Below are 12,438 nucleotides of genomic sequence, written 5' to 3' on the forward strand. Positions count from 1 at the left end.
AGATTCCTCTTCGTCTCGTAGTTTGCTACATTTCCGAAGTTCCTACAATAGTCAAACCTCAACTGTACATTCTACTTGGTGATCTGGAACGACCATGGGAAAGACAAGTGCACAGTCTTGTCATCGTCCACAAATTTCGTCACAGCCGAGTACGAACCGCGGGCCAAAAAGCCCGAAGGAGCCTCGACAGCTCCAAAAGTCTTTTCGTAGTATGGCTTTTCCTTGGTGTTGGGCGCGTATGAACCCAAAGGCTCTTCCAACTTATCCACACGGATTCCGGACTTCTTGACCGAATGCAAGTACTTCAAGCCTGTGATGATCTCGTGTTGCACACGGAACTTTATTTTCAACTCGTACACAGCCTTTTCCTTGATGTTGAACGTGATTTGCTTGTCAAGGGTTTTACCGCTCGCGTCCTCCATTGGAATGACAATGTCTGGCAACAGAGGGTCCTCTGGGAAAACAAGAGCCATCTCCACAATCACAACCGTTCTCTTGTCGCCTGTTTGGACCGGGTATGCAGTTGAATCGGCCGCCAAACCCAAAGAGGCTTTCCATTTGGCCAAGCTCTCGTCTTCAGCGTCAAGTTTGTTGTATTCCTCAATGGTTTTCTTCTCGCCCACGGTGTATCCTTCCACGGACTCTGGAACCAAATCGTCTTCTTGCGACATTGTCAATTCGATTTCCGTCGGTTTTTTTTTTTTCTGAGAAGTGAGTGATCGGAATGGCCAAGTGGTCTCGTTTCATCGACAAGTGTTCCTGATCCGGGGACACCCGTACACCACGGTTTCCCGATAAATGCATTTTCCAGATATCTCCATGTGCATGTGCATAGGCGCCACTTTTGTTTTTGCTTGTTCAAAAGGCCAGACTTTCCGTTTGCTGGAGTGCTGTTGCTATTTTTCGAACAATCTGGACCCCATGTGGTATTCTTGAGGAAATTCAGCCTGACTTCGCGTTTTCGAGCTAGACAGTTCGTTTGAATTTGCATCTTGTTTTGGTGAATTTAAACTTTCAGTGATTTTTTACTTTTAAACTTTTGATTGTTCCCTTTGTTGTCCTCCGTCTTGCGTTTGCGTCTTAATTTTTCGTTCTTTTTCCGCTTCCTTTTTATTTTGTTTGTATTTGTCTTCATTTCATATCTCACTTTAGCTCTCTATATTTATAACTGCCAGGTAACTTTGCCAAGCTTACGAAAAACATCACTTCAAAAAAATATCGTTATTACATCAGAGGTGATCTGAGGGAAGAAGATCAAGATCTGAAAGACTAAACGGAACTGAAAAATTGCACAAGGCCCATTTTTGCCTAATTCATTCCTACTGCCTCTTACATACTTAACCTTGTTTCATCGTCCCTACCATATACCCTTTCTTGTTTTTTCTTTGCTTCCATGTACATTTCAGTCGAACATTGCCTTTGTGTTTCTTTCATTATCTCTCATTGATACTCTTCATTTTCCCATGCTTCGTTCTCAATGTCTCTTTCACATTATTTCTTGCCTCATCTTTTGCCTCCAGTAGATAAGACCCCACAAAACACCCGTGCACCACCACCCTAATATGGATCCAACTCATGAGCGTCTTAATTGATTTCCCATCATGAGCGACGCTGACGAGGTATGTGAACAACTTCATATTGTGCCATTCCCATTCTAACTTTTTTAGATAAGAGCAAAGAGATTGGCTAGACTTGCAGCTTTGAGTCTGTCTGCTAGCAATAGTTCCAAGTCGGGCGAATCGAGTCCCAAACCGGCCGAAGCTACACCGAAAGTGGCGGAATCGAAACCGAAAACAGCCCATTCTGAGCCTGAAGCCAGGGCTCCGCCCAAGAAGGAGCCTCGGATCGAAACCCCCACTGTTTCTGCTCCCAAAATCGAGAAACGGGTCGAAAAGTCACCTCCTTCTCCTCCCGTTGACCCAGAGAAGGCAATAGACGCGTGGATGAGAGCTGAGCTCCCCTCTATCTTCAAAATCAACACGAGCGCCTTTGTGCTGAAGGATTCTCTTCTCTCTGCAGACTCTGTCGATGACCTTTTCCTCGAGGTTTTAACTGAAAAGGGCGTGGGCAAATTACCAATCGTATATCTTATTGAGTTGCACGAGCAGGCCAACCGATCCACCCGAATCATGCCCAAGAAAGACCCTTTGTATTCTCAGAAATTAGCCATTATCCACAGCATCGCTGACTTTTGTTCTTCTTATGGTCTCATTTGTTTCCAGATCCCCGATATGATTTTGGGGAATGACTTGGAAAAAACCGTTGGTGTTTTTCTTGATGAACAATCCACGCATGTTTTTTTGTTAGAGATTATTCGCAAAGCGACAGAGCAAGATTATTTGCTTGACTTGTTGAACCTTTTATTCCCTTCCGTTTCTGTTCGTTTGGCAAAGATCAACATCCACAAGTCAGAGTACTCTCGCTATTTAGCATTCTGGGAAACTTTGGTAAACGTCAAATCTGTTGCGGCCATTTTTTCTCAGGTGAATGGCTTTCTCCCTCCGGACGAAAAGGCCGGAAAAGATTATGAACACAAAACTCTTTTGGGTCCTCTTTTGCGCCTCAGTCCGCTTGATGCCGAAGCAGCTTCATTATACTTTCTAGGTGGGAACAAGCCTGATCAAGTACGCGAGTTCCAGAATTTTGAACTTGTATCAGTGTTCGACAATATCCAGTCTGAATACAAAGTCATTTTCGAGCGTCTTTGGTTCATCTTGGACAAGCTTATCCGCGGATCGCCTGAAACAAGAAAGGGCCTAATGAGGTGGTTTGCCAACTTGATCAACGTATCACATTTAAGAACTGGTTCTCATTCCAAACCGTTCGACAATGTATCTGATGCATTGATGTACAATGTTTCCTACTTGTTTGTGCGCTTGAGTCTACCTTTCTTGGACTACCCTGCGTACTCAAAAATTTCTAAAATCAGTCCGGACTTTTTTGGGCCCATGAATTCCTTGTTGGACATTGACGAGGAAGCTAGACTCAACTCCACAATCGAAGAGGCAAAAAAATTTTATGAAGGTGCTATGCAAGAGGACGCCAATTTTATATCCGAGTGCTTTTACCTCACTCTTGCATATGTACAATACGGACTTGGGGGTGTGCCAACAAACTATAAAAAATACAACGACATGATCAAAAACTTGTCTCGCGCCATCACAGACCCAAGCTTGACTGCTGTGCGGTCTAAGTATGTCGATATGATCAACAGAATTAAGTGCCAGAAACATGCCATTGAAGCTTTAGTGATGGCATCGGGCGCAAATCTGGAATTCTTTGACTTTTTTGTTGGTGCCTTCCAGTTTTTCGGAAAAGTCATTGATCCCAATCATGCGTACCCTCAGCAAAAACTCCACATTCCACTTTTCGAAATCGAGCGGGTGAGTCAGTTGGACGATCATGAGTTTTTGAGATCGAAAGCTCCAGAGCCTTGGAAATACTATCCGGAGTTTGTGGTGGAAGGAATTGTGAACTTTTTCAAATTTCTCTGTGGTTTTGGTGTCCCAGTGTCTCAGGACGAGGAGAAAATGACCATTTTTGCCGAATTCACGACGATTTTATTGAGATGTCCCGAGCTTGTGGGAAACCCGCATTTGAAAGGCAGTATCATCGAGTGTTTCATTTTGGCCAGTCACACTACAATTTACGGCAAGCCTGGTCCGTTCACTCATGTTTTTAACTCCAGTAAGCTTTTGAAAGAAAACCTCTTGTATTCACTTTTGGAGGTTTACGTGACAATTGAGAAAACGGGTGCATCTTCGCAGTTTTACGATAAATTCAACAGCAGATACATCATTTCCAAAATCATCGAGAAGTTGTGGGAAAATGATGCATACAGACAGCAGTTGAGCAGCTATTCGAAACACAATGTCGATTTTTTTATCCGCTTCATTGCCCGTATGTTGAACGATACTACGTACTTGTTCGACGAAGCTTTTAATACATTGAACTCGATCCACAAGTTCCAAAGAGAGCTAAACTCTCGGGAACAAGGAAATGAAGCAAATGAAGAGGAGTTCGGCACTACAGAAGAGCTCGAAAAAAACCTTCAGGAAAACGAAAGACGTGCCAAGTCGCTCATGGGTTTAGCTAACCAGACGATGATGTTATTCAAGTTATTCACGGAGCAAGTTCCTGAAGGTTTTACTATCAACGAGCTTGTGGACCGCTTGGCCGGTATGTTGGACTATAACTTGAACTTGATGGTTGGCCCTAAATGTTCCGAGTTGAAAGTTAAAGAGCCCGAGAAGTATGATTTTGACCCGAAACGCACCTTAGGTGACCTTTGTGTTGTCTACTGCAATTTGAGTAAGGAAGAGAAGTTTGTGCAAGCTGTTGCACGAGACGGACGGTCGTTTGACTTCAAATATTTCGAAAAGGCCCGTGACATTTTGTTGCGCAAGACTCATATCCAAAACAACTTGGTGGAGAAGTTCTTTCAATTGGGTCAGCGGGCGGATGAACAGCGTCGCTTGTATGAGCAAGAGGAGTTGGAGTTAGGTGATGTGCCAGACGAGTTTTTGGATCCGTTGATGTACACTTTGATGGAAGATCCTGTGATTTTACCAGGATCAAAGGTTACTATTGATCGGTCCACATTGAAAGCGCATTTATTAAGTGACCCAACTGATCCGTTCAACAGAATGCCTTTGAAGCTCGAAGATGTGGTGGATGATGTGGAAATGCGTGAGAAAATTGCTCAGTTCAAGCAAAGCAGAAAGCTGTGAGTGATGTAACGATAGTGTATGGAACATGATGAATACCGATGAAGTGTAGCATGGTCTTGCTGTGACAATGCAGTAAGTATTTGACGATTACTGGGTTAATTAAGCCTTTCATTTACTAAATAAGTCGTATTGGAAAGCCGTACTTTCCGAAGCAGACTTTCACGAGCCAAACTTTAGCGATTAAATTACTCGTTTTGCTGTATTCAATAAACGACGATAAAATCTTAGAATATCAGAATGTTAGACCAAAATACTGTGCAAAGGTCTATGATGTCAATTAATTTCAAATGCAAACAGTGAAAAGTGTTGCAAAGAGCTTCAATAGCTTCAACCTGTGACATGTCCAAGCAATAAAAGTGAAATTACAGCCGAAGACGACGACACTTTCATTGCTGATTGGAAATATTAGCTTACCCAATAAATCAACGCAACCTTCAAAACGACGCATACGATTTCTTTGAACGGACATAAATTCAGTCATAACGTTCTTTCTAAATACAGGGAATTCATTCAAGGTTCTAATCAATAGTTATCCGAATCCATTCTTTCATTCACGTTCAAGTATGGTTGAGAAACCTGACCCTACTATTGCGAGCAAAGACACACTTGCCCTTCTTTTCTAACTACAAACGGTAACCGTACAATTATATTACTACCATAACATTATGTAATTAAGCCTTGATAGCGTAGACCTTCTTTGGGAAAGCAAGCTGTTGCTTCTTGGCCTTAACAGTCAATCTGGCAGCGTCTTCCTTGGACAAGGCTCTTCTCAAAGCTCTGGTCTTCTTGGCTCTCAAGTCCTTTGGAATGTACTTCTTACCGGCGTAGAAAGCTCTGACGTTTTCTCTTTGAGCAGCGTTGATGACGGTCAAGACTCTAGCGATGTTCTTTCTGACGACACCGATTTGAGGAACGGCAGGTCTGGTCAACTTTTGGACCTTCAAAGAAGCCAATTCTTGCTTCAACTCAGCCAATTGTTGTTCCAATTGTTCCTTGGACTTGGATCTCAATTCTGCAACTTTAACACCAGCCTGAATGTTAGTATTGTTTTAGTGTGAGTAACTGGCGGGATGTTCAAGCAAGTGATGGACAAAGAAAATGCCTCAGAAAAGAATCTTGTGGATTTGGACTTGACAAAAACTTTCATACTGGGAAAACTCGATTCAATAACGTTTGGGGATTCGTGAACTGACTCTTATTATCCACTTGAACATGCCAGCGAGTCTATCTTTATGTGTTGACGGAACATACCATTTTGTATTATATGAAGAAGGTAGGATTTTTTTCTTTAAGAAAAATCAAACAAAATTTTCAGCGCCCGCGCTGGATGGAGGCTGCCACTACCTGCAGTACTCAACCTTTAGGTGTGGGTACGGGTGTTTGGTGTGCTGCATCTAAGCTGAGCGCGCATGAACGGTCTAGATGTGGGTGTGGCACGTGCCGCATTTAGGGCTTGTGCCCTAGATGTCGCGAGGCCACAAGTGCTATTGCTAGAGGCAGTTGGGCGAGTGCTTTAGATCAGATTACATGCATTCTATACGGCGATAAGTAAACAATACATCAGAGTAAGAAGTTAGGATGGAGAGGCCAAAGCGTCCTAAGCAGAGTTTTTCAAGTTGGTGGACAACCATTCCAAACCTTCGTACAAACCGTCACCGGTGGTGGCGCAAGTAGACTGGATGTACCAAGGTCTTTGTCTGATAGAATGCAAGCCCAACTTCTCGGTGATCTCCGCAGCGTTCATGGCGTTTGGCAAATCTTGCTTGTTGGCAAACACAAGCAACAAGGCGTCTCTCAATTCGTCCTCGTTGAGCATCTGTTGCAACTCTTCTCTGGCCTCGGCAATACGGTCTCTGTCATTGGAGTCCACAACGAAAATGATACCTTGTGTGTTCTGGAAGTAGTATCTCCACAATGGTCTGATCTTGTCTTGTCCACCGACATCCCAAACGGTGAAGGAAATGTTCTTGTACTCAACGGTCTCGACGTTGAAACCAATAGTAGGAATGGTGGTCACAATCTCACCAAGCTTCAACTTGTACAAGATGGTGGTCTTACCAGCGGCGTCCAAGCCGACCATCAAGATTCTCATTTCCTTGTTACCAAAAAGGTTGGCAAACAACTTGGAGAAAGACAAACCCATTCTGTTGCGATAAGTGCTGCTGTGCTATCTGTCAAGTTAAAAAAAAGAACTTCCCCGCGAAAATGTATATGTGTATCCCTGGTCTTCTAGACGGTGATACTTGGTGACAAGGTACAAAGGTGTTTTGTAAGAGGCGGCCGTTTATGTTTCGCTTTTGTCGGTGGAAACGAACAGCAAATCGCGCCTTGGCTGCATGCAGGTCTCGTGGTCGTGTCTTCATCAAAATTGGGCCTGGCTGCTAAATCGTCAGCGGGCCATTTTTACATAAGCGAGAGAATGGGCTCTCTATTGAAGCGAAAATGTTTTCAGCTCCGGCTGAGTAATCTCCTTTTGTGGCATAGTTGTTCCTTCAGGTACTTGTTTGCAACTTTTGGGCGTGTCTACTCATTATTTGCAGACGCGAAGCTTCTTTTAATACTGCCAAAATAAAGGTGCGAAGCATGGCTTTATATAATGGGGATGTAAATGAAACATGTGGCACTGCCACTAGTTACTGAAAATTTCTTTTGGTGAAGACACTTCCGTCAATATTGCCAACTTTTCTTTCTTCTTTCTTCTGCTCCAATTGTTTCTGATTTCGTTCGCCTACATTTTTGGTGGTACTCTTTAGGTGGAAAATCAAGCATTCCTATGCACTGCTGTAGCCATATTCTGGATTTGTTCAAAAATGATACATAATTCCTAAAAGAATGCTCATGATATTTTCTTCAAGATCTAAGGTTTCGTAGCATCTCAAATTGACAGAAGTGAAGTAGCAATGGCGTTTAGTTGGTGTTTAGTAGTTTCATGTTCCAGAAGGTTCAAAGTGGCAGTTAGATAAGAAAACCGACGTTTCTTACCACCCAGCAACAGAAATTAAGCATGCGTTCAAGCAAACTGAAAAAGAAAGAGTGGAGATGAAAGTTTCAAACAACTTTAATTGATGCTGTTGGAATGAAAATAGCAATACAAGAGCATGAAATCTTCTTCACATAAGCATAAAATGAACCAAACCGCAAAGCCTATAATCTACTAGTTAAGTCAGCCCTAGTAGAATCACTTGTGATCTTTCAATGCTAAAACATTATTCGCTCATTTGCCAGCTTCAACCATTTTCCTCTCATAAGCACAGCTAGAAGAAAGATCAATTGAACTCTTGAACCCATGGATGTATTACTATGCCTCTTTACTCTGTTCAGCTCTCTGATCTTCTGCTTTGCTCCTTCAAAACATTGCATCACCCATACATTAGAAACATTACAGTTAGCATCAACACATTTTAATAGCCGAGTGGTCATGACAGGAATCATTCTCCGGATCCAGCGGCTTTCAGGCCCACATTACACATTAGATACTCCAAACGGCTATATATGCACAAGTGCCGCAGCACTACTTTCCCAAATTAACCTTGCAGTTGGCGAAACGACGCAACGCCCTAATAAACACCGCATAATTGACGCTTGTGTTGTCAGAATCGCAGTAAATCTCACTGAGGCGGATGTGCCATGGTGGGTAGTCCTGCAAGTCCAAGACGGGACCAAAGCAAATCAACAAATCCGGCTCAGGCCCAACCAACTCACGAAGCTCTTCATCAATCAACTTTACCGTGATGTCTTTGGGAGACAATTCTCCACTGGCAGTGAGCTCGCTCATAGTCTTGGTGAGCTCGACAATGGTGGGCTTCCCATCCACGTGCGAGAGCAAGCTGATCTCAAGGTTGGGTTCAGCTGAAGGATCGTCGCCTGCCAAGCGTGTGACATTCGAATGCGGTACACGAATAGAGAAAGTGGGCACAGGGCTGCCAAAGTATGCGCGCAAGTTGCGGCTAATGTAGTGCTCCAATTCGGGCAAGCTGCCACGGATAGCCCCATTGTACTCGTAAACAGTCAAAGTGGGAATCCCCGCTGATAAACACCAGGCGGCCAACTCAGAAATGTCGCCCACAAGGCCGTCCACCCCGCCGTTTTCGGAATCTTCTGTCCGCAAATTTACAATGCAGCTGACGTGCTTGGGGATTTTACTCAATTTGGTAACGTCATCACGGATCACCTGAGGCGTTTTGTTTGGGTAGTAAGCCATGGAGAAAAACCGGAGACATGCCTTGTGGTAGACAAACTGGATGTTTCGCGAGATGGACATGAAAAAAAAGACGGCTAGAAGAATTGTGTGCCGCAAATAGAATCCGGCCAAAGCCACTATTCCAGGAAAGGTCGACGCCATGTTCAAAATTATACAACAGTGGAAGAAAAAAGGTGTTGGAAGACAAAGCGATAAGCGCTGAGAGACGCTTTTTGCGGCAGCGCGAGAGGCACGGGTGTACACAAGAAGCCAAGTATGTAGTTGTTCCCTGTTCTGCAGACAGTCAGGGTCCAGACAGATGTGGTGTGGATTGTCCGTTCAAATGGAGGAGAGAAGAAAAAAAATTCGGCGATACGCAACGAAAAGTTGTGGGTTTCAATACGCAATCAAGTTCCAGAAAAGAGTCTAGATCCGGTGGCTATTGACGTTACTTAGGAGATAAGAATGAATCGAATCTGAATCTGAAAATTTGCGAGGGAGGTACTGATGTCACATCATTCCGACATTGAAGAAAGGCGGCGGAATACATAAAATACCCGATTTAAAGAAAGCTGGAACGACACATACAGGGACATTTGGTCACCTAAATGGAACATCAAAGAATAAACGAGAGGAACTGAGTGTGATTCTCTTTTGCAGCCAACTTCATTTATATGCGAGTGTCTCCCACAGAAAAAGAATTGCGTTTTTTTCTGTTCCCGCATCGCGCTTTCCCCACTGAAGTCCTGCACACGTGCGATCCCCCATAAAAATGCACCTCGATCACCTTCCCCAGAACCACCTTCAGCTTATTTCGAAAGTACACAGAGACGTTACATATCTCCGGGGCTCTGGCTAAATAATACAAACCGATAACCCCGCCTTCGCATGGTGCTCAAGAAACTAGGGCACATTCTTGAGGGCCTCCTCTATGACAATACCATAGAGGAGGAACATTACCGAAAGATGCGCCAGAAGTCCTCGTCAAACAGTGCTATCATGGTAGGTCTGGTGGCTGCTGTTGGCGGGTTCCTTTACGGCTACGATACAGGACTCATCAACGACATTTTAGAGATGCATTATGTCGAGAGACACATCCCGTCTGATCCAAATAAAGGCTTTAGCGTCCACGAGCGAGCGTTGCTCACGGCCATTTTGCTGTTGGGTACATTCTTTGGCGCCTTGGTGGCTCCACTCATTTCTGACCGTTATGGTCGCAAATTCTCCATCATCTTGAGTTCAGCCTTTTTGTTTAATGTCGGCAACACGCTTCAAGTGTCGGCCACAGACTCAAACCTTCTATGTGGTGGTCGTGCTGTATCCGGCTTTGCTGTAGGTATCTTGTCGGCTATTGTGCCTTTATACCAAGCTGAAGCTGCTCCCAAGTGGGTGCGTGGCTCCATTGTCTTCACATATCAGTGGGCCATTACATGGGGACTTTTGATTGCTCTGGCTATCTGCCAAGGTACGCGAAAACTCACTACAAGCGGCTCGTATCGTATACCGATCGGCCTACAGTTTGTGTGGTCACTTTCGCTATGCACAGGTATGCTTTTTTTGCCTGAAAGCCCTCGCTATTATGTACAAAAGAATGATCTTCAGTCGGCGCTCAGGAGTCTCAGTAAGCTTAGACGACTACCGGACGACGACCAAGATCTCATCGAAGAGTTGGTGGAAATCAAAGCCAACTATGATTATGAGATGTCCTTCGGTAAAACCACACTTCTAGACTGCTTCCGCCTGGGCGGTGGGCGGCACAAACAAAAACTTCGCATGATGACAGGTATTGGCGTGCATGCATTCCAGCAGTGTTCGGGTATTAACTTCATCTTTTACTATGGTGTTAACTTTTTCTCCTCTACGGGCGTACACAACTACTACTTGATGTCCTTCATCACTTACTTGGTGAACGTGGTGTTTACCATTCCAGGGATTATATTCATTGATGTCATTGGTCGACGACTGCTTTTGCTCTATGGTGGTGTGGGTATGGCGGTCAGTAACTTTGTTATAGCCATTGTTGGTGTCACGGTGCCACATGCTGAACCGAGAGCGCTCGTATCCATTGTGTTTTCCTGCTGTTTTATTGCATGTTTTGCATCACTGTGGGGTGGTGCTGTATGGGCGCTTGCGCTGGACATCTTTGGTATCAGTATTCGGCAGAAGGCGATCTCGCTCACAGCTGCAACTAACTGGTTGGTCAACTTCATTTTTGCATACATCACACCATACTTGATCGACACAGGGGCGCATACAGCTGCGTTGGGAAACAAAATCTTCTTCATTTGGGGTGGGCTCAACACTGCAGGAGTGGTGTTTGTCTACTTCGTTGTCTACGAGACGAAAGGTCTCAAGTTGGAAGAGGTGGACTTCATGTACGTCAATTGTGCCAATCCTCGTGAGTCCACTCATTTCAAGAGCAGGGCAATAAACTATGACAATTTGATGTTAAGTGAAAGAGCCGTGCAGAGTGCATTATCTCCTCCGGAGTGGGACAATCAACAAGAGAAGGCGCCAGGAAAACTACTGGCAGCAAGCGATTCGTTGTCACCAGAAGGTGCACCACGTGAAGGTTTCTGGGATAGCCAGTCTTCCAGTGCCAGTGCCAGTGGCCCCAGTGCACCCCGCGAATCATCGCACATTATGGTGGCGCCGCTTTCACCAACGTTGAGCACTACATCAGGTTCATCGGCCGCACTGGGGGGATCCGCGACAGATTATCAGAAATATCTCGAGAGCTTGAGCAAGAATGCGAGCAAAGGGCCCCAAGCGCCATCTCTGGCTTCAACGTCGCTCGTGAGGATGCCAGGTGCATCTAAGCGAAACAGTTTATCTATGGTACGGCGTACTTCGTCGCAATCGCAAACGGGATTGTCAACCAACACAGACTCATTTGGATCGACGCCCGGATTGGACAAGCTCAGTTTGTCACAAGCTGGTCAAATGAAGATTCTTGCAGCACCATTCTTTGATAACCCACCAAGCGATTCTGACTCAGACTGAAGTTATATATAGTTGGAAAGCCTATTAGCGTTCCCAAAGAGGAAGGCGCAATATCCCAATTGGGAAGCATGATGCTCTTTTCAGCAGGCCTGCAGAGAGAAGTACCCTGTCAACGGGGAATAGGAAAGACGAAAGAGCAATGGAAGAGGCGTGCAGAACAGAAACTGGACAAAACAAAAACACAGACACACAACAATGGCTATAGGGATGAAGAATCTAAATACAAGGTTCAAGAAAAGTAAGCCATTCCTTTGTAATTTATGACATGACATACTCTCTCGGCATAAAGGAAAGGCTACACGTGACCATGGTCGGAATTGTCTTAGTCTTGGCCATTGCGCAGGTCCGGTCCATCTGGTCATGTCGAATGGACATGTACATGGGTCCATCCTGTATGCAACTTTGGGTCCCGCATGACTTGTGGCTTGACCGGGTGGGTCGGCTAGTGACTTTGGAAAACATCCGACCCCTTCGTTTTGGCGTATAGCAATCACCGTGATCTGTGCGGCTAGTAATTCCTGCAGC

General features: G+C 44.7%; 7 protein-coding genes across 7 annotated transcripts; 3 read left to right on the forward strand and 4 right to left on the reverse strand. All coding sequences in view use genetic code 12, as the record gives it.

Moving 5' to 3' along the window:
* Nucleotides 1-71: 71 nt before the first annotated feature.
* Nucleotides 72-671, reverse strand: RDI1 (Rdi1p; the record flags this gene model as incomplete). Its single annotated transcript, XM_002618457.2, has 1 exon — nt 72-671. One exon carries the CDS (start codon nt 669-671, stop codon nt 72-74), a length of 600 nt encoding a protein of 199 aa, XP_002618503.2.
* Nucleotides 672-1,601: 930 nt separating this feature from the next.
* On the forward strand, nt 1,602-4,730 carry FOB63_001429 (ubiquitin-ubiquitin ligase; the record flags this gene model as incomplete). The annotated part of the gene is made up of 2 exons (XM_002618456.2): nt 1,602-1,619; nt 1,668-4,730. 2 exons carry the CDS (start codon nt 1,602-1,604, stop codon nt 4,728-4,730), a joined length of 3,081 nt encoding a protein of 1,026 aa, XP_002618502.2.
* A 671-nt stretch (nt 4,731-5,401) lies between these two features.
* On the reverse strand, nt 5,402-5,984 carry RPL35 (60S ribosomal protein uL29; the record flags this gene model as incomplete). Its single annotated transcript, XM_066102161.1, has 2 exons — nt 5,402-5,761; nt 5,982-5,984. The coding sequence occupies 2 exons, from the start codon at nt 5,982-5,984 to the stop codon at nt 5,402-5,404; spliced, it is 363 nt and encodes a 120-aa protein (XP_065958460.1).
* Nucleotides 5,985-6,327: 343 nt separating this feature from the next.
* ARF2 (Arf family GTPase) lies at nt 6,328-6,873 on the reverse strand (the record flags this gene model as incomplete). The annotated part of the gene is made up of 1 exon (XM_002618454.1): nt 6,328-6,873. One exon carries the CDS (start codon nt 6,871-6,873, stop codon nt 6,328-6,330), a length of 546 nt encoding a protein of 181 aa, XP_002618500.1.
* A 1,368-nt stretch (nt 6,874-8,241) lies between these two features.
* On the reverse strand, nt 8,242-9,072 carry FOB63_001432 (ditrans,polycis-polyprenyl diphosphate synthase; the record flags this gene model as incomplete). The annotated part of the gene is made up of 1 exon (XM_002618453.2): nt 8,242-9,072. The coding sequence occupies one exon, from the start codon at nt 9,070-9,072 to the stop codon at nt 8,242-8,244; it is 831 nt and encodes a 276-aa protein (XP_002618499.1).
* Nucleotides 9,073-9,798: 726 nt separating this feature from the next.
* On the forward strand, nt 9,799-11,913 carry HGT4 (glucose sensor; the record flags this gene model as incomplete). The annotated part of the gene is made up of 1 exon (XM_002618452.2): nt 9,799-11,913. One exon carries the CDS (start codon nt 9,799-9,801, stop codon nt 11,911-11,913), a length of 2,115 nt encoding a protein of 704 aa, XP_002618498.2.
* A 265-nt stretch (nt 11,914-12,178) lies between these two features.
* FOB63_001434 (uncharacterized protein) lies at nt 12,179-12,400 on the forward strand (the record flags this gene model as incomplete). The annotated part of the gene is made up of 1 exon (XM_066102162.1): nt 12,179-12,400. The coding sequence occupies one exon, from the start codon at nt 12,179-12,181 to the stop codon at nt 12,398-12,400; it is 222 nt and encodes a 73-aa protein (XP_065958461.1).
* Between the last annotated feature and the right edge of the window lie 38 nt (nt 12,401-12,438).

Source organism: Clavispora lusitaniae (assembly GCF_014636115.1).
Source record: "Clavispora lusitaniae strain FDAARGOS_655 chromosome Unknown tig00000038_pilon, whole genome shotgun sequence".
Lineage (NCBI taxonomy): Eukaryota > Fungi > Ascomycota > Pichiomycetes > Serinales > Metschnikowiaceae > Clavispora > Clavispora lusitaniae.